The 22,220-nt window shown below is 44.3% G+C and overlaps 1 protein-coding gene across 5 annotated transcripts in view; it reads right to left on the bottom strand.

The window, feature by feature from the left end:
• LOC137627624 (E3 ubiquitin-protein ligase TRIM33-like) overlaps positions 1-22,220 on the bottom strand; it is a 139,475-nt gene that overhangs the window by 99,597 nt on the left and 17,658 nt on the right. For all 5 annotated transcript variants that reach the window (XM_068358721.1, XM_068358722.1, XM_068358723.1 and 2 more), the window contains exons 3-6: positions 21,948-22,073; positions 8,604-8,863; positions 6,790-6,984; positions 5,059-5,195 (exon numbers count right to left, since the gene is read on the bottom strand). In XM_068358721.1, the coding sequence (XP_068214822.1) occupies positions 5,059-5,195; positions 6,790-6,984; positions 8,604-8,863; positions 21,948-22,073 (718 nt within the window). The remainder of the gene's footprint in view (positions 1-5,058; positions 5,196-6,789; positions 6,985-8,603; positions 8,864-21,947; positions 22,074-22,220) is intronic.

Genomic DNA, 22,220 nt, shown 5'->3' with positions numbered 1-22,220 from the left:
CACGATTGCTCGAAGCTCTTGATGAGCATCGAGATGTGTCTGGAGGAACCCAGGTCGATGCCCTTCAGGAGGAAGACTTGTCCTAGGGCGGCTCGGACTCCTTTAATGGCTGGGATGGACATATTTACCTCGTCCCTGAGATAGACTAGGAAGTCGGCTATCTCCGGGATGGAGGCTTTCAACGGCTTGTTCTTCTTCGCGACGCACCACTTCGTGAAGGTAGCCCATTTTGCCTGGTACACAGCGGCTGACGAACGTCTCAGGTACCCTGACATCCTTGTTGCCGTCTTCGCCGAATACCCTTCCTTCCTCAGGAGACACTCGATAACCTCCACGCGTGAAGGCAGAGGGACTGAGGGTTTTCGTGGAACCTTTGAAAGTGTGGTTGCCGGAGAAGGTCTGGTCAGTCCGTAAAGGACCGAAGTGGAAGGCGCGCCAGTTCCTTTAGATCCGCGAACCACTCTCTCTCCGGCCACCAGGGCGCTACCAAAGTCATCCACAGGTTGTCCGCTCGCCTCACCCTGTTGAGGACTTGCCTGAGCATTCCGAAGGGAGGGAAGGCATAAACGTCGAGGTTGTCCCAAGGGTGCTGGAGGGCGTCCTCGAACCCCGCCCAGGGATCTGGCACAGGAGCACAAAACACGGGGAGCTGTGCGTTCAGTCTCGTAGCGAAGAGGTCTATCACTGGCGAGCCCCACTTCTGAGTCTTGGCCACTTCTGGGTGCAAGGACCACTCGGACCCTACCACTTGACCCATTCTCCTGAGGTCGTAGGCCAGGACGTTTCTCTTCCCTGGAATGAATCTGGCCGAGATCTTGATCTGCTCCATTTTGGCCCATTCCAGGAACTCCGTGAGGTCGCACAACTCCTTCGATTTTAGCCCTCCTTGCTTCTTTATGTAGGCCACCACCGTGGCGTTGTCGCACATCAGTGCCACGGTGTTTCCCCCGGAGCCTCTGAACAAACTCTAGGCACGCCCTTTGCACTGCCATCATTTCCAGTACGTTGATGTGCAGGTTCTTCTCTTCGGCTACCCACCTTCCTATCGCTGTGCTGTCGAGGAGATGAGCACGCCAACCCTCCTTGGATAAGTCCGTGAACAGGAGCATCTCCGGAGGCTCGGCAGCGAAGGGCATCCCCTTGAGGGTGTTCGATCTGTCGTGCCACCACTCGAGGACCACTTTCGTCTCCAGGGACATCGGGACCACCTTGTGCGGGGAGTCTCTCTGGTTCCAGGCTTCCTTCAGGTTCCATTGTACTCCCCTGAGTTTGAGTCTCCCCTGTGGGACTAGCTTCTCTAATGACACGAGGTGGCCTATCAGACTCTGCCAGTCCTTGGCTATCTGGGCTGATCCGACAGGAAGGGCCGTAGGATCTGGTCCAAGTTGTCTAGTCCCTCCGCGGAAGGGATGGCTCTCGCCAACCGGGAGTCCAGGACCATCCCGAGGTAGGTCATCCTGGTGGAGGATATCAGTTGGGACTTCTCCAGATTGATGGTGATACCCAGGACGTTGCAGAACTGCAGGAGCTTCGCGCTTTGCTCCCTCAGTACTTCCCCTGAGGCTGAAAGCAACAACCAGTCGTCCAGGTACTGAATCAGGCGGATGCCCTGTTCGTGTGCCCAGGCTGAGACTGTTGCGAAGACCCTCGTGAAGACCTGAGGGGCTGTACACAGACCGAAGCAAAGGGTCTTGAACTGCAACGTTTGGGTACCCCATTTTACCCTTAGGTACTTCCTGCTGGAGGGGTGGACAGGGATCTGGAAGTATGCGTCCTTGAGGTCTATGGACCTCATGAAGTCTCCTTCCCTCAAGGCCGCTAGGACCGACTTTGGAGTGTCCATCTTGAAGTCGGTCTTGCACATGAACCTGTTGAGGGCTGAGAGGTCTATGACTTGTCTCCAGCACCCTGTTGCTTTCTCCACCAGGAAGAGTCTGCTGTAGAGCCTTGGACCTGGGTTCTTGACTGGCTCCACTGCCGTTTTCGCCAACATCGCAGAGACCTCTTCTTGTAGGGCCGTCCTTCTCAAGGGGTCTTTCGGTGCCAACCATTCCGCCTGTAGATCTGGTATCAGAGGTGGGGGCTCCACCAGGAAGGGCAACCTGTACCCTTCTTTCAGGACTGCCACGGTCCATGGGTCCGATCCGTGGTCTCGCCATGCTTGCCAAGAAAGTTTGAAGCAACCCCCCACCTGAGGCTTCGGCAGGAGTAGGGGGCCTCTCTCCCTATCTCCTTCGAGAGGCACGGCCCGACCAACCTCTTCTGGCAGCCGAATAGGAGGGCCTGAAGGCTGACTACGCAGCCGACGTTCCTCTACGGGAGGGCTGTGAAGGTTGCTGCCAGGATGTAGTAGGGGCGTCTCTCCTGGGCTGGTTAGGTGAGGCGTGAAAGGGGAGAGGAACGTCGGAGGGTGTCCTTCTACCTCCTTGAGGGGGAACACTGAGTCGTCCCACAGTGGAAGGCTCCTCAGGGACCTCGCTTCTCTGTCAGGGAGCCGCCTTACTAGTTTGCTGAGCACAGTGTCCCTTTTCCTCAGTATCCAGTTGGCAGCCTGTGCTATGGATTGATAGGAAAGGAACTTCAGAGCCTTACCTCCCGAGCTAATAAGCTCCTTCAGCAAGGCCTGATTCTCCGGGGTTGTGAGGTCGTGCGAGGACTGGAACTCTACCAGCGTGGAGGCCCACCAATCCAGCCACGATGACACGTGAACCAAGTCCTTGGCCAGCTCCTCTATCATGGAAGTCTCCGCAGGGGAGAAACAAACCGGGGCAGTGGTAGCCCTCTCCTCTGCTGCTCCTTGTCCCAAGATGGCGACTGCTGGTTCCACCGGCCAGGGCCCCGCGCGGTGTCCTTCCGGGAGGTAGAACCAGCTCTGTGTCTTCAGGCCCTGGAGAAGTCTAGAGGCGCTCTGGCTCTTGGGAGCTTCCACATGGTTGGCCACGATCTTGTTAACGTTCGCCAATCCCAGCTTCACATCCTTAGCCAAAGGGAGGGCTAGCGAGGGCCTCTGTTGTACAGGCGCATCCACCAGCCTGCTGAGGCTCGAGAGCCAGACTTCGTCAGTAGAGGGCTCAGGTTCGTCCAGCCTATGGTGACCCCTGATGAGGCCTATCACCCTCCTGTATGCTGAAACTTCCGCAGGCGAAACTTCTTCCCCGTCCTCTACATTCTCCGTTGAACGCTCCAGTTCTCGTGACGGAGGACCTCCGACGAGGGGAGTCGTACATGGAGGAGGCATCTTCCTGGAGTGGTCCAGTCTCCTCGCTTCAGGCAATAGGACGGGCATCGCCGCTAAAACGGTGGCCTCCGTCCTGGATTTATCCCTTCTTCCATCGGACCAGGGGTCTGCGGGCTTGCCCGTCGAGGAAAGGAGTTTCTCTCGCTCCGGACGATGCATCGTAGATCTTGAGGCCGGGACGCGGCTGCTAGACCGAAGGGGCGACTCTCTCCGCTGGGCGGATGGAGTCGGAATCTTTGCGGACTTATGCCTGTCCCTTGGTGCCTGATGAGAGGAGTCCCTCCGTTGGACATACTTGCTGCTGGAGACAAAACCTACCGGTGAGTGGGACCTAGGGAGCCATCCCAAGGCGCCCGCGACTGCTGCAGCCCCCAGGAGTTGGCTACGGGGGATGGAGACCCGCACCCATTCTTCCTCCGGCGAAACGCTTCTCCTAAACTTCCTCCTGGGGGATCGAAAACGCCTACTCACGTGGCGGGATCTTGAACGGGAACGTGAGCGAGAGCGCCTCCTGCGGGACCTATCTCGCCGTCTCCTATGGTCCCTCAGGGCTCCATCTTCTAATGAGTAGGAGTAGGCCTCGACCGAGGAGCCCGAAGACCTGTAGGACCTCGCTGAAGGGCCTGAGTCGCGCCTCGTTGCTGGTGGTTCCACATGGTGTTCGGTCGGCGACGAAGGCTCCAGGAAGACGGCCGGGAACGTAGCTGAAGGCGTTGGAGGGGAGCGAGGGAGCTCCTCGCTGGGGAACCAGGTCTCAAACTCCTCTTCCATCCTCAGGGGAGATCTGAAGGGCGTCTTCGGAGGCACCCATATAAGGGTGTCTGACGGCGGCAAGTCCTCCTTCTCGGCGGCACCCACGGCTGCTGACGCACCTGAAAAACCTGCCCAAGAGGCGGGAGAAGAGACTGCAGCAGTTTTACCTCACATAGGATCGTCCGACGAGACGGGACCTGCTTTCACCAGGGCTCCGTCCCCCAAACACACACCCGCCCCTCCCTCAGGCCCCCACCTTGCCTGTACCGAAGACACAATCCCACTGTCAGGTAAATCAGACTCCTGGGGAAGGACCACAGGCTGCTTCCCCGCAACAGACTTACCTCGACCCCTACACTGGGTAGGAGGACGGCAGAGAGAGACTGTCTGACGGGACGCCGGGCAAAGCGAGAGGCGAAGAGACGTTGGGTTTCCTAGGAGAACGTCGAGAGGCCTTCTTCTTCTTGGTGACGTATCACACCCACTGCACCTCATTCCAGGACTCGCACTCCGGATACGTGGCTGTAGGGGAACACACACTGCCCCTACACGAAGAGCACAAGGAGTGCGGGTCAACTTCGGGCTTAGAGAGGAAAGCGCCACATGATTTGCCGGCCATAGGCCCTGGGCAACGACGGGGATGCTCCATAACGCACTAGTAAGACACCGCGAGACACAGGAACACAGAGGGAAAAGACTAGGGAAGAACACAAAGGGGTCGGGGACACAAAGGGTCGCACTGGGTTAAGAGAGAGCGTCGGTATGTTAACCGCGACGCAACCAAAAACTTACTGGAAATCGAGACCTGAGCAAGCATGCTCTCTGACCCCGGGTTGCCTCGTGGTACACATCACTCCGCCAGAGATTACTCCGCATAGAAAACAGGAGTAGGGTAAACTACACAAAATTCTGGTAGGATGGGAGGAGATCCCAGATACTCCTAAGAAAGTAGTTCGAGGTAAGTACTCCGTGTTGGAACAAACTACAGTTCATAAACCTCAAATGCATTACAACGCACATTATTTACTGCATAAATATGGGGGCAACAAAAGATTTCCCTTTCTTACCTTTCCCTAGACCTCTTGATTCACTGGAAATTCTTAGAGAGATATCGTCACCAGAATTTAATTTTGCCTTGAAACGATCAAACAAGCTTCTGTCAGGTGAATCCTTATCGACTTTTAATACTTGTTCCATCAGCAACCTGGAAACAAAGCACTACTAAGTCAATCCTCATATTAGAATAGATACGAGATAATGTACAGATGTAATTGATAATATGCACCTAAATTCTCCTGTGGCTTGCCTTTAAAGGATCTGTTGGGGGATCCAATAACGATATTAGTGCTAGTACTACCTAAAGAGGTTACTTGTAATTACATTTCAGTCACCAGTTGCATTGCTTTCTACCTTTTTAAAATTCATCCAATCCCTTTGGTCTTTCCACTTACTAGTCTACTTTTTCGGTTACCTAACTCCAATTCTCAGCTATCATTTAAAAACAAATCCTTAGAGTGAGACATATGCAATTTCCAACTACTTATGAGAAGAAAAATATTCAAGAAAGATAATCAGTCCACATCCAAACCTAGTGTCAAACAACATCTATCTTGGACTCTAGTAATACTATCCTAAGGGTAATGTATCTAAAAACTTACAACAAACTAAGTAATATATAGCACAAGGAAAAAAAGTATTCAACTACATTCAATGTTGGCTAATGTGTAGAGGAAGATTGAGAGATAAAGTGTGTGTAGAGAATATTCCTGATTCTTTAGAAGTGTAAGAAAAAGGTATAGCCCAAGAATACTGTCCTACATCAGAATGGCAAATCTTAAAAGTGACCCATTTGCTATAGAGGTATTATGCCAATTGGTGCTTTGGTTAACTTACAACCTTTGTAACTTCTATTATTAAGATATACAATAAACAATAGCGATAATTTAGTTGAAGGATACCAATGTCCATTTCAATATTCTCTGATTTATCCAAAACTTTATGAAAGGTTTAAAAGTTGCCAATGAATGGCAGACACAAGTGACAGTGAAAATGCAATAGGGGCTGACCATTTATACATATGATCAGCACCCAAGATCCATCTCCCCCCAAAGCTAGGACCAGAAAAGGCCAGGCAATGGCTGATGACTAGCATGTAGACCTATAGGCTCCTCCAACCAACCCCCATTCTTAGCTCAAAAAGATAGTGAAGAAGCAGACAATACAAAAAGCTATCGAGCTTGAGCGGGTCTCAAACCCCAGTCCAATAGATCCCCCGGCAGGGACGTTCCTAATAGGCTACCAAAACCCTTAAAGATCCATAAATTGAATTGCAACTGAAGGATACTAAATATCTTACACAAATACACTTCATCCCATTCAAATAAAGCTCAAGAACTCCAAAATAGGATTTCCATGACTAACGTAATCCATACACTACAGTAATGCATTGTGCAAAGCACACCATCACTTTAGAAAACCTTTCTGGCCCTTCCAAATAACACTGATCTACATGAGATTGCATAAAATTAAAAAATAAGAAACAAAGTAATCTACTTTCATTCATAAAACCAAAATATAATACAACCTAATCTATCACCAAAAGCTTTATTATAATAAATATACAAAAATATATACTTCACATGAAAATGACTTCAAAGCTTACCATAGATAATCATATTATCAATAGTTTACCATAATGTATTAAAAAAATATCTCCAATGTCCAACTGACATCAACGTATTTAAAACAATCCACTTTTGAAGATATATCATTTCACAATAATTAAGTGTTAAACTCACTTTTTAGAATAAAGAAGAGCCATGTCTGAAGACGTATTCATTACGGCTTCCACAACAGTTATGCAGTGATCTGCTTGAGAACCCAAATGTAACAACACCTCATTTTTCTTGTCTAGCTGCTCCTGCTTGCTATTGCAGACATCACGTAACAATTCAAAGAGCGTGTTACCTCGCTGCCGGATGATTTCAATAAAACTGAAAAATATAGTTATATTTACTGAAATCATAAAGAAGCAATTTATGAATTTTGAGACCTTCACAAAAAAGGAAATAGGCAAGCTCACTCTTATCTATAAAAGTTACAGGCTGCCATTAACAATTACTGATTTAACATTGTGATTAATGACTACAGTATTGTAATGACTACAGTATTGCAAACATTCAGGAATTTTTTAAAGTAATATTTTTCTATATTCAATATATAACATTATACAAGAAAGTATTCACAATGACAGTATATAACACCAGATATCAACTGCCCTTTCCTCTATAAGAAAATGATTAAATAGTTATGATGACCCCATGTTTTTGTTTTTGGATACTGTATATGACTAATTTAAAAACTGATTGCACACAGATTTTAATACTGTATACAGTATATCATTCATTCAGACATATCTCGACTCAAATCAAACATTATAGCATAATAATTTGAGACTTACAGATAGTATTTCATTACACCAGAGAAATTCAGCGTTTCGTGGAATATTCTCGTTTGTATAATACTTGTCTACATAAAATACATGAAAGGAGGAAAATTTTTGCTTGCACATCAGTACGCTAACCATAAACCGATTTGAACTTTTATGCCAGTCCAGTATTCAGTCAATTGTAAACCAAGGTACTACTCTATACATGTATTAATCTTATATAACTCCATGGTTTCAAGTATTTTCAGTTATGGTGCATTTACAATTATATAACAGAATTGCACTTTACCTGAAAACACACAAAAACATATGAAGTTGAATAAGACAGCACAATAAAGCATATCAAGTTGTATAACAGGCAAGAAGTTGAAACTGACAATATTATATAAATGAGTTTTTAAGGCCATGTTATACATGAATGGGTTTTTATTTTTTCTATGAAGGTGCAAGTCTATTCTTCATATTATATAATCATAAATGCATTCCTGTACAGTAATACCCCACCCATCACTGGTACTGGTAACTGGATCCACGAGACCTGACACATGCTGATTTTTGACAAAGAATGGACTTTCATCCTATAGTGACAAAAGTTCCTTGTATATATATTGAATACCAAATAAAGTACTTCCAACCTACATTATATTATAAAAACCAGATCCTGTACCTATATTAATAAGCTTTAATGTGAAGTAGTTTTGTACAGTACATCACTTTATCATTACTGTACAAAGTAGATACTGTACCGGCATAAGGTAGGATAACATCTTATGGTGGTTTTGTATTTAATAATTAAGGAAAAGCGACGTAAATTGGGAACCGACGTACAGAGGAACATTAGGAGTTATACAACTGTGAGTATTTCCCCATTATTTTCAAGTAATGAGATATGGGAGTGTTGAGGTGGGCAGCTATTACAAGGATTTTCAACATTTACTGGTGTACAGTATTTTTCATCTAACCCCCTTTAATGTTATGTCTGACTATTCATGTAATTTTTACACAATCATATATAAAAAAGAACTTTTAAGAATAACTTAAATTTTGCTAATCCAATTTCCTTATAGGTATGGTGCTTAATTACACATGCATACAATATCTCAGCAAGAGACTCCAGTCAAAAATTATCTCAATTTAATCACTAAAACCCAAAAGAAAACTCACGTTTCGACTAGTCTGTTGATATCGGCTTGAACCGACTCTTGCTTGCTAATAATCTGCTGTCTTCGTTCAGCTACCAATTCCTTCGCGTTTTCAATGTAGCCTCTTTTTTTCCGAATATCAAGGAGAAACTGCTTTAACCTCTCTCTGGTGAGGTTAGCCATTTCTTCAGAAAACTTGTACTTGTGTTCACGGTGCTCAATAAGCTGACAATCTCTACAAGTCAGTTGATCACATGTTTGACAGTAGAGGTTAAGTTTTTCCTAGGGAGTAAAATAATGTAATGAAAAATTTATTGTAAAAGCTGACATTAACCATTCATTTTGAAAGAAAAGAATATGAAACTGAAATGGAATTTTAATGATATTGGATATTTCAATGAACCTCAATTGAGAGCCACCTGTCTTCCTCTTTGATGCTCGTTCACATCAACGTCTATTACTAAAATACTAGTGACCATTCTCCCTCACTATTGTAGCGTATGTGGTGTTGTATGGTAACACATGCAGTTGTGGGTATACTTTTAAAATCAACTTGAATCGAAAAAATTTTCACATTACTATACCCACCCAAAAGATTCCAGGCGAAATAAGCCCTACCCCCAATGACGTCATAACCAATCAGGTTGTCTTCCATATTATTAGCGGGCACAATAAATCCCCTTACAATTTCAGGCTATACTAACTTATAATCACTTTAAGGGGATGTGTTGTGACTGCTGTTAATGTGGGAGACAACATGATTGGCTTGACATCATCAGGAGGTGGCACTTATTATGCCCGAAATCTCTGCGGGGACTATAATTCTGATCTCTCCAGTCAAGAAGAAGGAATAAGGTTAGCTGCAGGTGAATATTAAGATAATGCTGCGGGCGAGTACTGAAATAACCTATCTTATCAATAAAATTCCATTTACTTCAAAGAAGCTCACCTGCAGTTCACCTGGCTGAATACCATAAAAACTGTCCCTTCAACCTGAAAAGGCACAACTTAAATTACAACTAATTTGTATAAAAATCCACAATACTACATAAACTAGAACATTACCTACAGCTACTAAAGGACCTAATACCCAGAAATCTAGAAAACCATCGAAGGAGCAGTACTTTTTATATCATGGACCCCAACTTTCAAGTCCCTCACCTGATTCGTCCCTCACCTGGTTGGAATCTAATTTAACATCAGCTTCAATTACTACTGCCTTAACAAGGAAGGGCAGCCAGCATTCTTGGACAGAGGGCACCCTGGTACCATAACCTCACAAAACAAATTAGGACCTTTATTTCTAATGTTGTCTATATTGTCTAATTAAACCTTAATTCTCCTAATTGGACAAAGGAACCTATTCTCTTAATTGTTAAACACCCTACTCCCAAAATGAGAGAATCTGGGAAAAAAAAATGAAGAAAAATTTAACCTAAACCATGGAAAAAGTTAACACCACGTTAACTGCAAACCCCACATTCTTAGAAAGTGTCTGTAATTCACTTAACTGTTAAGAAAAATCAAAATCTAACAGAAAATTTTTTTTTTGTTGCATGATCCTTGAAAGACAAGTCTTCCAAAGGCTCAAAAAAGACTTCTCAAATACTGAAATAGCACATACAAATTCCTATGAAATGATCTGATAACAGGAGGTTATTCATTAGCAAAAGATCTAACACATTAGTGATAATACCAGATGTGGATTAAACCAACCCAAAATGCTTGAGGAAGGTATTAAACACTGATCTATAACAACTGATAGGTTAAATAGTTTTCTCATAAAAAAGGCAATACAAAATCTTTTCAGAGCTGTCCAAACTAGATATAACATGACATATACCAAGGCACTTCCCCCAATTTTGGGGGGTAGCCAACATCAAACAAATGAAACAAAAAAGGGGACCTCTCCTCTCTACATTCCTCCCATTCTGACAAAGGACTCAACCGAGTTCGGCTGGTACTGCTAGGGTGCCACAACCCACCCTCCCACATTATCCACCACAGATGAAGCTTCATAACGCTGAAGCCCCTACTGCTGCTACCTCCGTGGTCATCCAAGGCATTGGAGGAAGCAGCAGGGCCTACCGGAACTGTGTCACAATCGCTCGCCATTCATTCCTATTTTAAGCACGCTCTCTTGCCTCTCTCACATCTATCCTCCTATCACCCAGAGCTTCCTTCACTCCATCCATCCACCCAAACCTTGGCCTTCCTCTTGTACTTCTCCCATCATCTCTTGCATTCATCCCCTTCTTTAGCAGACAGCCATTTTCCATTCTCTCAACATGGCCAAACCACCTCAACACATTCATATCAACTCAAGCTGCCAACTCATTTCTTACACCCGTTCTCACCCTCACTACTTCGTTCCTAACCCTATCTACTCGAGATATACCAGCCATACTCCTTAGACACTTCATCTCAAACACATTCAATTTCTGTCTCTCCGTCACTTTCATTCCCCACATCTCCAATCCATACATTACAGTTGGTACAATCACTTTCTCATACAGAACTCTCTTAACATTCATGCCCAACCCTCTATTTTTCACTACTCCCTTAACTGCCCCAACACTTTGCATCCTTTATTCACTCTCTGACGTACATCTGCTTCCACTCCACCATTTGCTGCAACAACAGACCCCAAGTACTTAAGCTGATCCACCTCCTCAAGTAACTCTCCATTCAACATGACATTCAACCTCACACCATCTTCCCTTCTCGTACATCTCATAACCTTACTCTTACCGACATTAACTCTCAACTTCCTTCTCTCACACACCCTTCCAAATTCTGTCACTAATCGGCCAGATATATATATATATATATATATATATATATATATATATATATATATATATATATATATATATATATATATATATACATACATATATATATATATATATATATATATATATATAATATACATACATATATACATACACACACACACACATATTATATATATATATATATATATATATATATATATATATATATATATATATATATATATATATATATATATATATATATAATATATATATATATATATATATATATATATATATATATATATATATATATATATATATAAAGTAAGTAAGTTAAAAGACAAAAATTAATGGCAGTCCAGAATAGGCGAGGAAGAGCAGATACAACCGCTCTCCATCCAAGCCAAAAGTAAAGTGAGCTAAATCACCTGTGTGTGAGTGGGAGTGCTAGCAAGCTACCGCCCCCCCCCCCCACCACTAACTCGCTAAATTTTAATGGCTTGTCATTTCAACTTCGCAGAAAGCAATACCCCTAAATAAATAGCGTATGTTTGTATTCCAGTTACGGAATAACTAGTTATTTGTTGCATTTTTCTTATGAAATTGTTTCTAATAAGCCTCTTTCAATACATTTCCTCCCATACTGTGTTCTGTCACCAGCCTAGAGTTAATTTACATTTTTTTTACTTTCTCCTAATGTTCTTAAAGTTTATTTAAGCTTGAAGAGACCTTCCTAAAGAAGATAGAGCTAATTATTATAGACTGCTGATTTTCCCCAGAATTAAATCAATGGTCATACTACTGTACCCGTTTATTCAGCCAGCTAAAGGCAAGAAAAGATATTAAGAAAATTTGAGGTTCTAGCTGGATAACCATGGCCAGTATAAAAAAATGAGGGGTTGTTCCCAGTTCTCTTGACTGTTTACCTTTTTCCCAGATTTCTGGGTATTCCACTGATTTATCTTTTTGTGTAGTGAACGTTAGAGTGTGGTCAGCATTCGGACATTAGGCAGTCTGCATGCTACATCTGGCCACAGTTCGCAAACCACTACATCGGAATAATTGAAATTTAAGACCACCACCCTCACAACAAGCCTTGGACAGTTTCCTACTAGCCTGAATGCTAATTTCCTATCGCTTTTAAGTTTAGAGACCCTATCACAAACCTGTTTAGTTACTCACTTGACATATTATTCCATAAGGTTATCCGTTTCAAGTTAAATTGCTACCCTAGACACGTGACAAGTGGAATCAGGCTCTTTCTCCTCTAACAGCAACCTACACGTACATTTAGCACTCAAACAAGTAGAAGACATACCTCAATACTCTAGACCTAACAAACACTAGAAAAACTTAATGTAAATACAGTACTCAAAACTGGAAATTAATTGGAGGTAATAATACTTGCTGTCAATAGTGAACAAACAGAATAATAAGAATACTGGAAGTGCACCCGCGTATGGTTTAGTTACCATACAACAATATAGTATGTACGTTACAATAGTATCCTAGAGGGATGAAGCAATTGGAGCAAGGGAGCATGAGAGCTTTAATTCTTCATTAAATGATAGACATTGATGTGAATGAGCTTCGAGAAGGCCAGGTAAACCACAAATTTTTCACTGATAATTATTTAATGTCTTTAGGTTTAATGCAAAGATAGATAATTTATCTTGTCCTATACAAACAACCATGACAAATTTGGAAGTAATTTGTATTTTTCCTAATGATACAAACCTGTAGCTATTTATAGGGATATTACTTTCAACGGAGATGAAAGACAAGCCATTAGGATTTAGCGGGGGGGGGGGGGGGGTAGCTACTCCTTATCATACACCTGTGACTTTAACTCACTTCGCTGATGCTTCTACAAACTCACTAGTAGAACCTGCGTAACATAGTTGCGTTTGAAGGCCAGGGATATAGCTATACCCCTGACATCGTGAGCTCTAGGTCGACGTGTCAGAGGAAGATCTGGATTCAGTGTGAGATCAATGGACTTGCGAATCCAAGCAGAGATGGTGTTTTTTGTGATCCTCCTCTTGACCCTCCCCATGCTGATGAAAAACACTGGCACACAAGGGTGACCTGCTGCTGTTTTTTTTTTTTTAGGTAGTACCTCATGGAATTGGTGGAAGGTTGTTGCAAGCAGTGAAAAGTTTTTTACAAAGGTAGTAAAGCGTGTGTTAGGATAGGAAATGAAGTGAACGATTGGTTTCCGGTGAGAGAGGGGCTGAGACAGGGATGTGTGATGTCGCCATGGTTGTTTAACTTGTATGTTGATGGAGTGGTGAGAGAGGTGAATGCTCGAGTGCTTGGACGATGATTGAAACATAGACGAGAATGATCACAAACGGGAGGTAAATCAGTTGTTGTTTGCAGATACTATACCGGTTACAGACTCGGAAGAGAAGCTTGGCCGATTAGTGATAGAATTTGGAAGGGTATGTGAGAGAAGGAAGTTGAGTGTTAATGTGGGTAAGAGTAAGGTTATGAGATGTACGAGAAGGGAAGGTGGTGGGAGGTTGAATGTCATGTTGAATGGAGTTACTTGAGGAGGTGGATCAGTTTAAGTACTTGGGGTCTGTTGTTGCAGCAAATGGCGGAGTGGAAGCAGATGTTCATCAGAAACTGAATAAAGGGTTGAGCATGAATGTAAAGAGTTCTGTATGAGAAAGTGATTGAACCAACTGTGATGAATGGATCTGTGTTGTGGGGAAGGAAAGTGACTGAGAGACATAAATTGAATGAGATTGAGATGAAGTGTCTGAGGAGTATGGCTTGTGTATCTCAAGTAGATAGGGTTAGGAATGAAGTAGTGAGGGTGAGAACGTGTGTAAGAAATGAGTTAGCAACTAGAGTGGATATGAAAGTGTTGAGGTGGTTTGGCCATGTTGAGAGATTGGGCAATGGCTGTCTGCTAAAGAAGGTGAATGCAAGAGTTGATGGGAGAAGTACAAGAGAAAGACCCAAGGTTTGGGTGGAAGGATGGAGTGAAGAAAGCTCTGGGTGATAGGAAGATGGATGTGAGAGAGGCAAGCGAGCTAGAAATAGGAATGAAAGGCGAGCGATTGTGACGCAGTTCCGGTAGGCTCTGCTGCTTCCTCCGGTCAGCTTGGATGACCACGGAGTTAGCAGCAGTAGGGGATTCAGCGTTATGATGCTTCGTCTGTGGTGGATAATGGGGGAGGGTGGGCTGTGGCACCCTAGCAGTACCAGCCGAACTCGGTTGAGTCCCTCGTTAGGCTGGGAGGAGCGTAGAGAGGAAAGGTCCCCTTTATTTCATTTGTTTGATGTCGGCTACCCCCCAAAATTGGGGAAAGTGCCTTGGTATATGGATGGAGTACCTCAAACTCCTTACTGGACATAATAACAGTTGATCTAGGTCATTGGTTACAGAACAGAGACTCTTTCTCTGGAAGGAATCGAATCTGGTTTTTGCTACCCCCAGATTCTGAGTCTTTCCTACAAACTTGGGGAAGAAGCTGAAGCTTACCTCTCCCCATCCCCTTGAATGGGTGAGGTCATACAAGAGACCATTAAATTCACTAACCCGCTTGGCCATAGCCAAGTTGAGTAGGAACACTGTCTTCAACGTGAGGTGGTGATCTGGTGCCTGCCGTATTAGTTTGTAGGGAGGAACCTTCAGGGACCAAAGAACATGAACCACGTTCCGTGGAGGTGGACTCACTTCCGACTAGGGACAGGTAATTTCGTACGAGGAGAATCAGATCTATCAAAGAGGAGGAAATATCTACTTTCAACTAGAAGGGGAGACTCAAGGCTGAGCAATAGCCTTTTAATGCCGATGCACGAGGAACTCCGCTATTGCTGGGATAGTGGCATTAAGGGGAGAGATACCTTTTCCATGACACCAACTACAGAAGACATCCCACTTTGCCTGGAAGACTGAAACTGAATATCTTCGCAGGTGTCCAGCCATTCTTTTCGCAACTTGTAGCGAAAATACTCCCAGAGTGAGGAGGTACTGGATAGTCTCCAGGTGTGAAGTCGTAGCAAAGCTACGTTCTGGTGGAAAATGTTGGTATATAGTTGTCTGAGTAGATTGTGTCACACGGGGAGCACTCTTGGAAGCTCCGTTAGGAGTTGCAGAAGGTCTGGGAACCATTCTGCGTGATGCTATAGCGGAGCTGAGAGTCATTGAGAGATTGACCGATGTTCTGGTCTTGTTGAGTACAGTCTGACCTCCTTAATCGTGGTTTCTTGCTTTGTGGTTTCGGTTTTTCGCAGCCAACGGAGAGAGAGAGAGAGAAAAAACCTTTGTGATGATTGTTTACCCAACATCAAGAATTTGATTTCTAATAGTTGGCAACAGCATTAGGATGGCCAAGAACAATGCAATACCTATTAAATAAAAATTCTCATAAAAAGTGCGAAAAATTCAAGCTGGGCGATGATTTCAAATAAACCACTCCTTTACACTGGGAGTACTGTGCACCACTGCCTATCTCTACACCAAACTGGTCCTAGCTCTCTCTTCAGTGTATCCATTTACTGTGGTAAAAAATTAGTTATATTTGAAATAAACCGGATGTTGATTAAACTGGTGTTTCACTTAAAACTATATCCAACATTAATGCATGTAATATTCACATTATAGTAATGTATTTATAATTAAAAACATAGCAAATTATAATCTCATGCATTATTTACATTCAACTCAGCTAATGAAATCTGCATACTCCGTTGTCAACCTATATTCACTTTCATGATATTATCCCACTGATATTATCATTCACTTTCACATTATTACTTCACTGATATAACCTATCACACATATTAGTATGATATCTTCTTCATAAAATTATTGCCCTTCACTTATTATTATTACAACCTTAATCCTTTTCCCAATTCCTTCCCAAATCCCTTTTCTACATATACTTTGCTCTCTCACACACAACTACAACATATCTTTCCAACTCTTGACTCTCATTATTTTCCGTGATTTCATTCATCTTCTCTTTTCTAGCATTCATTCGTCCTTTTCATCCTATTAATCATTCTAATCCCCTTTCTTATCCTTCATTCCACATATTCCCATTCCTATTTTTCATTCCTTCTTTTTTCATTTTCCAAATTCGTTGAGTTCACTAATCTATTTGAAATAGCGTAGATTTGGCAGAGGTAATGTGCAAGGAGAAGGAACTTGGCTACCGGCTCCCCCTGTCTCGTCTCTTTTGTCATTTTGTTTCGTCCTTCTCTTTCCCAGATGTTTCACTAACTGTATCCAATAATAATGCTTGTAACATTCACATTTAAGTATCGTATTTATAATACAAAACAAATTACAATCCTATGCTTTGTTTACATTCAAATCAGTTGATCAACACTGCCTAGTCCGGTGTCAACCTTAATTTTCGGATCAAATAACTCCATTATTGACATGCTACCAAAGGATATTTCATATTTACTAAAAGAAACAATCATTACTTGATCTATCATTTTCCAATTAGCATATTAATTCCAATAGTTTTATTTGAAATGCTTCTCTCATATTTTATTTACTAGTACCGAGTTGAATCACGTAACGTTAACATGAATTTCATTAGTGTTGCCGATGCACAATATTTAGAGAGAGAAATTGCTTCTAGAGTAGCGGAGTAGGCTACGAGTGTTGAACGAAAACACACAAAACTTACACCAAGTACGGTTAAGCTGTACTGTAGTAATATTACTGTACATATATTACAGTAATATACATTACAGTATCAGTTAGTATTAGGTTACAGTACAGTATTACTAGATAGGAACAACTTTTGTTATACAGAACAGTAACGGGATGATGATGACTTGATATATTTTACCTTTGCACAATACTGTACTGTCCCTTAGGCTCCAGAGCCTTTAAATATGCGGCCCCAAGACTATATAATAAGCTCCCACGAAACATTTGAATGATTGAAGACATTACGGCTTTCAAGAGGGAAATGAAGACTTTATTATTTCATGAGTCTTTTAACAGTGACGATTTAACAGTAAATGAACAATACGCGATATGAAACGTTAAATACTCTGAACGATCAAGGTAAAACGACAGTGGATGTACTGTAGAGAGTGGGGTTCCCCTGCTGTATGGGACCGGAAAAGCATCCATCAAAGTAATTAAGTAAAGTAAGTAAGTAGTGTACATGTATGCAAATGTACTGTACATATGACTATAAACTGATGTAGAAACCACATTAAAACAATATTAGGCAGTATTTAATGTCTTAATCATCAGCTCAGGCACCCGTTCGTGGCAAGGGGCAGTGATTTTTTAGGTTGAGTTAGCCAACCTTAGGTGTAGTATATATTTATTCGCGAAAATTCGCTTATTGCGCCTGTCTGTAACCTAACTATAGCGAATAACAAGGCTTGACTGTACTCTTCTTATGAGACAGGATGGGGAAAGGCACAAACGTTGATGTTGTCCCACTGTTGTCCGAATGCATCTTGCCAGAGAGCTTTGGGGTCCGAGACTGGGGAGCAGTACAACGGGAGCCTGAAATTCAGGGTTGTTGAAACAGATCCACCGTCAGGGAACCTCACAAAGTCAAAAATTTGTTGGCTACTAGATGATTCCAAGACCACTTGAAGCCCACTATCTGGTTGTCCATGAGCACATTCCTTTTGCCGGGAATGCAATGAGCTGATAGGGTCACCGAGTTGACTTCTGCCCATCTCAGTATTTCTACTGCTAGATGGGATAGGGGCTACGAAAAAGTGCCACCTTGTTTGCCGATGTAAGCCACTACTGTAGTATTGGAGCGAACCATGAAGCCCCAGGATCCTAGCCATAGATCAAGCCATGAAGCAGCCTGCATGGCGTACTTCGCACCTCTCTTTATGTTGAGGAGCTCTACTGCCGAGAGGGAGGCCTTCAGAGAGGAGAGGATTCAAGTCAGAATACCCTTCGTTAGGGACATGGTAGAATAAAGTTCCCTTTCGATCTCGTTATACTTTCTTTGTAAAACAAAAGGAAGTGGAAGGGACCGACAGGAGGAACCTGCCCTCAAGGAACTAGAAGTTCCAGCTATCTGGGCAATAGCTTTCCTTTATGGTGGCTGTCAAACCCTTAGACCAGGGCATAGCTGCACTGGACCTGGGAGGCTTCTGGGTCTCGAATATTTCATGGAGAACCATATCCTTCTCTTTCTGGACGGTGGAACCAGGAGTAGACAACCTGCTGATGGCCCTCAAGCAAGCAAGGACCTGCCAAAAGGTGTGCTCCAACTCATGTCTTTCTTGTTCGGAGTGATAGCTCGAACTGGCCGCCTTTGGAAGATTCTTGTTATTGGAATCTAAAGGGTCGTCCACCTCCAGACTCACATCCAGGAGTCCGGGGTAGGTCAGGGTCGTCAACCGTCTCGCTGGGAGGACCCGCCACAGGGGACCGTCTCTGTGCCTCAGCCATTTGAGCTTACCTTGCCTCAGCGTTCTTGGGTTTCGTCTTAAGTGTCCTTTGATTCACTACGCACAGGACATTCCTTAGCGGTCTTAGGAGGGGAAACTTCGAGGTTTTTGAGGCACTTGGCGAAGCCTTGGCAGTAGGAGCTGAAGGCTCCTCCTCTGGAAGAGGTATGGAAACAGGACGTTGGTATGGAAACAGGACGTTGGTCTGGAGGCACTACCTCAATGTCTTGAGGGTTGAAGGGATGGATCGTAATCTCCCTGGGTGAGCCTAAGTCCTTACTCGTCCTAGGGCGGATGATGTCGGCATGAGGTGGTGTTACACCTCTCACCCTCCTTTTCTGTTTCTTAATATTGACCTCCTTCACCTTTACTGGAGTAAAGGGTAAGTTGGCCATATAAGAGTCCAGGGCTTTAAGGCCTTCAGCACACGATCGGGGTGGAGGTGATCTGCGTACCTTGTCTTCCGTCGACTTCCTTCTAGGGTCTTGACTCCCAACTGACGAACTCGACTTGGGTTCCAAGGGGATGTTAGGGGTTGCCTTGACTGGAACAGGTGGAGGTTGTGGCGGTGGAGGAGCCAAGTTCAGAGACTTCAGCAGGGTGGTGACAAACGTAATCACCCATGGAAGAAGTACTGATCCTTAAGGTAAACCATGGACTTCCCTAGGAGAGTGTCCTTTGGGGGGAAAACTCTAGGAGCTCCAGTCGACGGAGGTGATAACCTTTGAGGCAGAGGAACACGTTCCTTCGGACGCAAAGGAAGGTCTGGACTAATAGGTACGTTAGCGAACCTATTAGGAGGCTCTCTGTAACCCTTCGGAAAGGATGTTGGTCTTCCGCTGAAGGTGGAAGAAGCCAAGGGTTGAAGGCGAAGGTGTTTGTACTGCACTTGCTCGCAGTTCTGACACATCTGCTCGTGAAAACCATAAATTTGCTCGCGAAATCACGACTCACGCGTCAATGGACATGATTCACTTCCAAAAGTGCTCACAAAAGGAGCAGTAGGATCCACACAGAAAGAGGAAGGTATAACGCCTTCCTGCTGCCTCAGAGAAGCAACTACATCCGACAAAGTCAGCAGAGGAGGCCTCTGAGTAGGAACTACTCTTGTTGGAGGCAGTGGGGGTTTAGCTGGAAACCTGTCTCAGGAATGATCATTCTCATCATTAGGTCCGGTCCATGGTCGTTTGGAAGAAGGTCTGGTTGAAGGGCTATGCGCTCATGGACTGCGTGTGTGCCTACCTCTACTTTTAGACAAAAACATCTTGACCTTGATCGAGAACGCGCAGTTCGTGATCGTGAACGGGAGCGTCTAGTTCTCGTTCGAGAACGGCGTGAACATTGCGAATGCCTATCTCACGATCGTGAACGGTATCCTTACGAGCGTGAACGCCGCATTCATGAACGGGAGCGTTGTCCTCGTGAGTGCGAGTGCCGTTCTCTTAATCAAGATCGCAGAGATCTAGAACACGAGCGTCTGGACCTAGATCTAGACTGTGTCCGTGATCGTGCGGAACGCGATCGCAAAGAGGAAACCCTCCAAGGAGAGCGTTGACATCTACGGTCTTCTGAGTGCGAAGCTCTAGAGCTTGAGCACCTTCTAGAAGAAGAGAGCTCAGATCGTGAAGACCTACGATCCATAAGATCTTCCGATCGTCGCAAACAGCGATCAGGGGAAGTGTGTCCAAAAGGGCGAGGCAACAGCGATGCTCGTCCTTTAGCCCTGCCGGTGGTAGGAGCGCTGGTCCCTGGAAGACCTACACCTGCAACCTGTGGGTTCCTGTGGGGAGAAACAAAGGGTTGAAGGTTAGAGGATGACAAGGCACCAAGATGGAGAGGGGGTTCGTTGTTAGCAGGGGGCCGTTGGCGAAGCGAACGCAAGTGATCATCTCGTCCAAACATGGAAGGGCCAGGAGAGGGCAAAACATGGACCTCACACAGTTCCGGATGGCGAGATGTCGACGGCTCCAGAGAAGGGTCCTTCCTGGCAACACGCGCTGAAGAAGGCGCAGCAGCTCTTCCTTTGAAGGGGGTCCCGAAATCCCTAAGGACAATCACACCTGCAAAAGATATCAAAGGGAGAATGGCTCCCCAGCAGCTAGAGGTAAAGATGCTTCTCTAGGAGAAGCAACAACCCCCAACAGTACCTCGGGGTTGCCAAGGAGTTAGTTGGTCTACGCTCCAACTCGATCGTCCCTCCAAAGAGCGCGAGCGAGAAGGAGCTTTAGAAAGAGATTTGGGGGTGAGCGAAGAAGAAGAAAGCCCTTTCTTTGACCTTGAGGAAGAAAGAGCACGCTTCGCCGCCTTCTTCCTGCGCCGCCCAAATTTCTCCCATTGGGAGGCAGGCCACTCTCTACAATCTACGCAGGTCGAACACTGCTCACAGCAATGCCCTCTGCACGAAGGACACAAAGAGTGCAGGATGGTCTCTAGTGAAGACATGAAAGTACCGCACGTGGCACCCTTGCGTCCTAGACAAGTTCGCATGAAGGCGATCGTAGAGCGAAAACGCACACCTGAAAAGAGAAAGCAAAATCAAAAGGTCCAATGACAGTCAGGGAGAGAGAGGACACTTACGATCTCTACCGAACCAAAAGAAAAAGTGACGGTCTCTACCTGTTGAGTATATATAGAGGAAGCTGGGTACTCCCCAGCCAACTCCCTTCTACCCACTTGTGCGTTTAGGCAGGGTGGCTACCTCACAATTAAAGTCTAATGGCTACCTTCCAGCTACGCTGAAAGATAATCCACATAAATAACGTAAGGTTTGTTAGTAGGGGAACAAATCCCTTTTAGCCTTCTTCTTTCATCGTCACTCAAACCTTTCCCACTGGGAGGGAGACCACTCCCGACATTTATTGCAAGTGTCCCGGTTTCGCAGCATTGACCTCTGCATGCGGGACGCAACCGGTGAGAATCTGGTTCAATGGAGGAAGAGCAGTAACAACAGTTCTCCATCCAATGCAAAAGCAAAGTGAGTTACAGTCACAGGTGTGTGAGCGAAAAGGTTAGCTACTAGACCCCACTCCCTCACTAATTGGCGGGTAGGTGCTTAACCCTTGCTAAATTCAAATGGCTTGTCTTTCAGCTCCGCCAAAAGTAATATCCCAATAAATAGATTTGGTTTGTATTCCAGTTATGAAATAAATTAGTTTTTAAATACAATACTGTACCTTTGTGTGTATATTACAGAAGAGTGACTTTTTGGTCTGAGTCTTTAGAGAAGAGGAGGAGTCAGAATCAACATCCCCTTTCCCTTTAATGATGTGATCTTTGGTGACCTTCACTCGTTTGTGAGCCTGTAAAAGAGAAAGGTAGAGGAAGGGTAAAATCTATAGTTCTTGTTTAACATTTAAAACCCCTTAATAACCTAGCAATTGCAAAGAAACTTAACATAACTAAATAATAAACCAAGACCCTAGTGCATATTCTCTTTTACTAACACC

The sequence above is a fragment of the Palaemon carinicauda genome, chromosome 35, assembly GCF_036898095.1.
Source record: "Palaemon carinicauda isolate YSFRI2023 chromosome 35, ASM3689809v2, whole genome shotgun sequence".
Classification (NCBI taxonomy): domain Eukaryota; kingdom Metazoa; phylum Arthropoda; class Malacostraca; order Decapoda; family Palaemonidae; genus Palaemon; species Palaemon carinicauda.
This window is presented reverse-complemented; position numbering and strand designations above follow the sequence as displayed.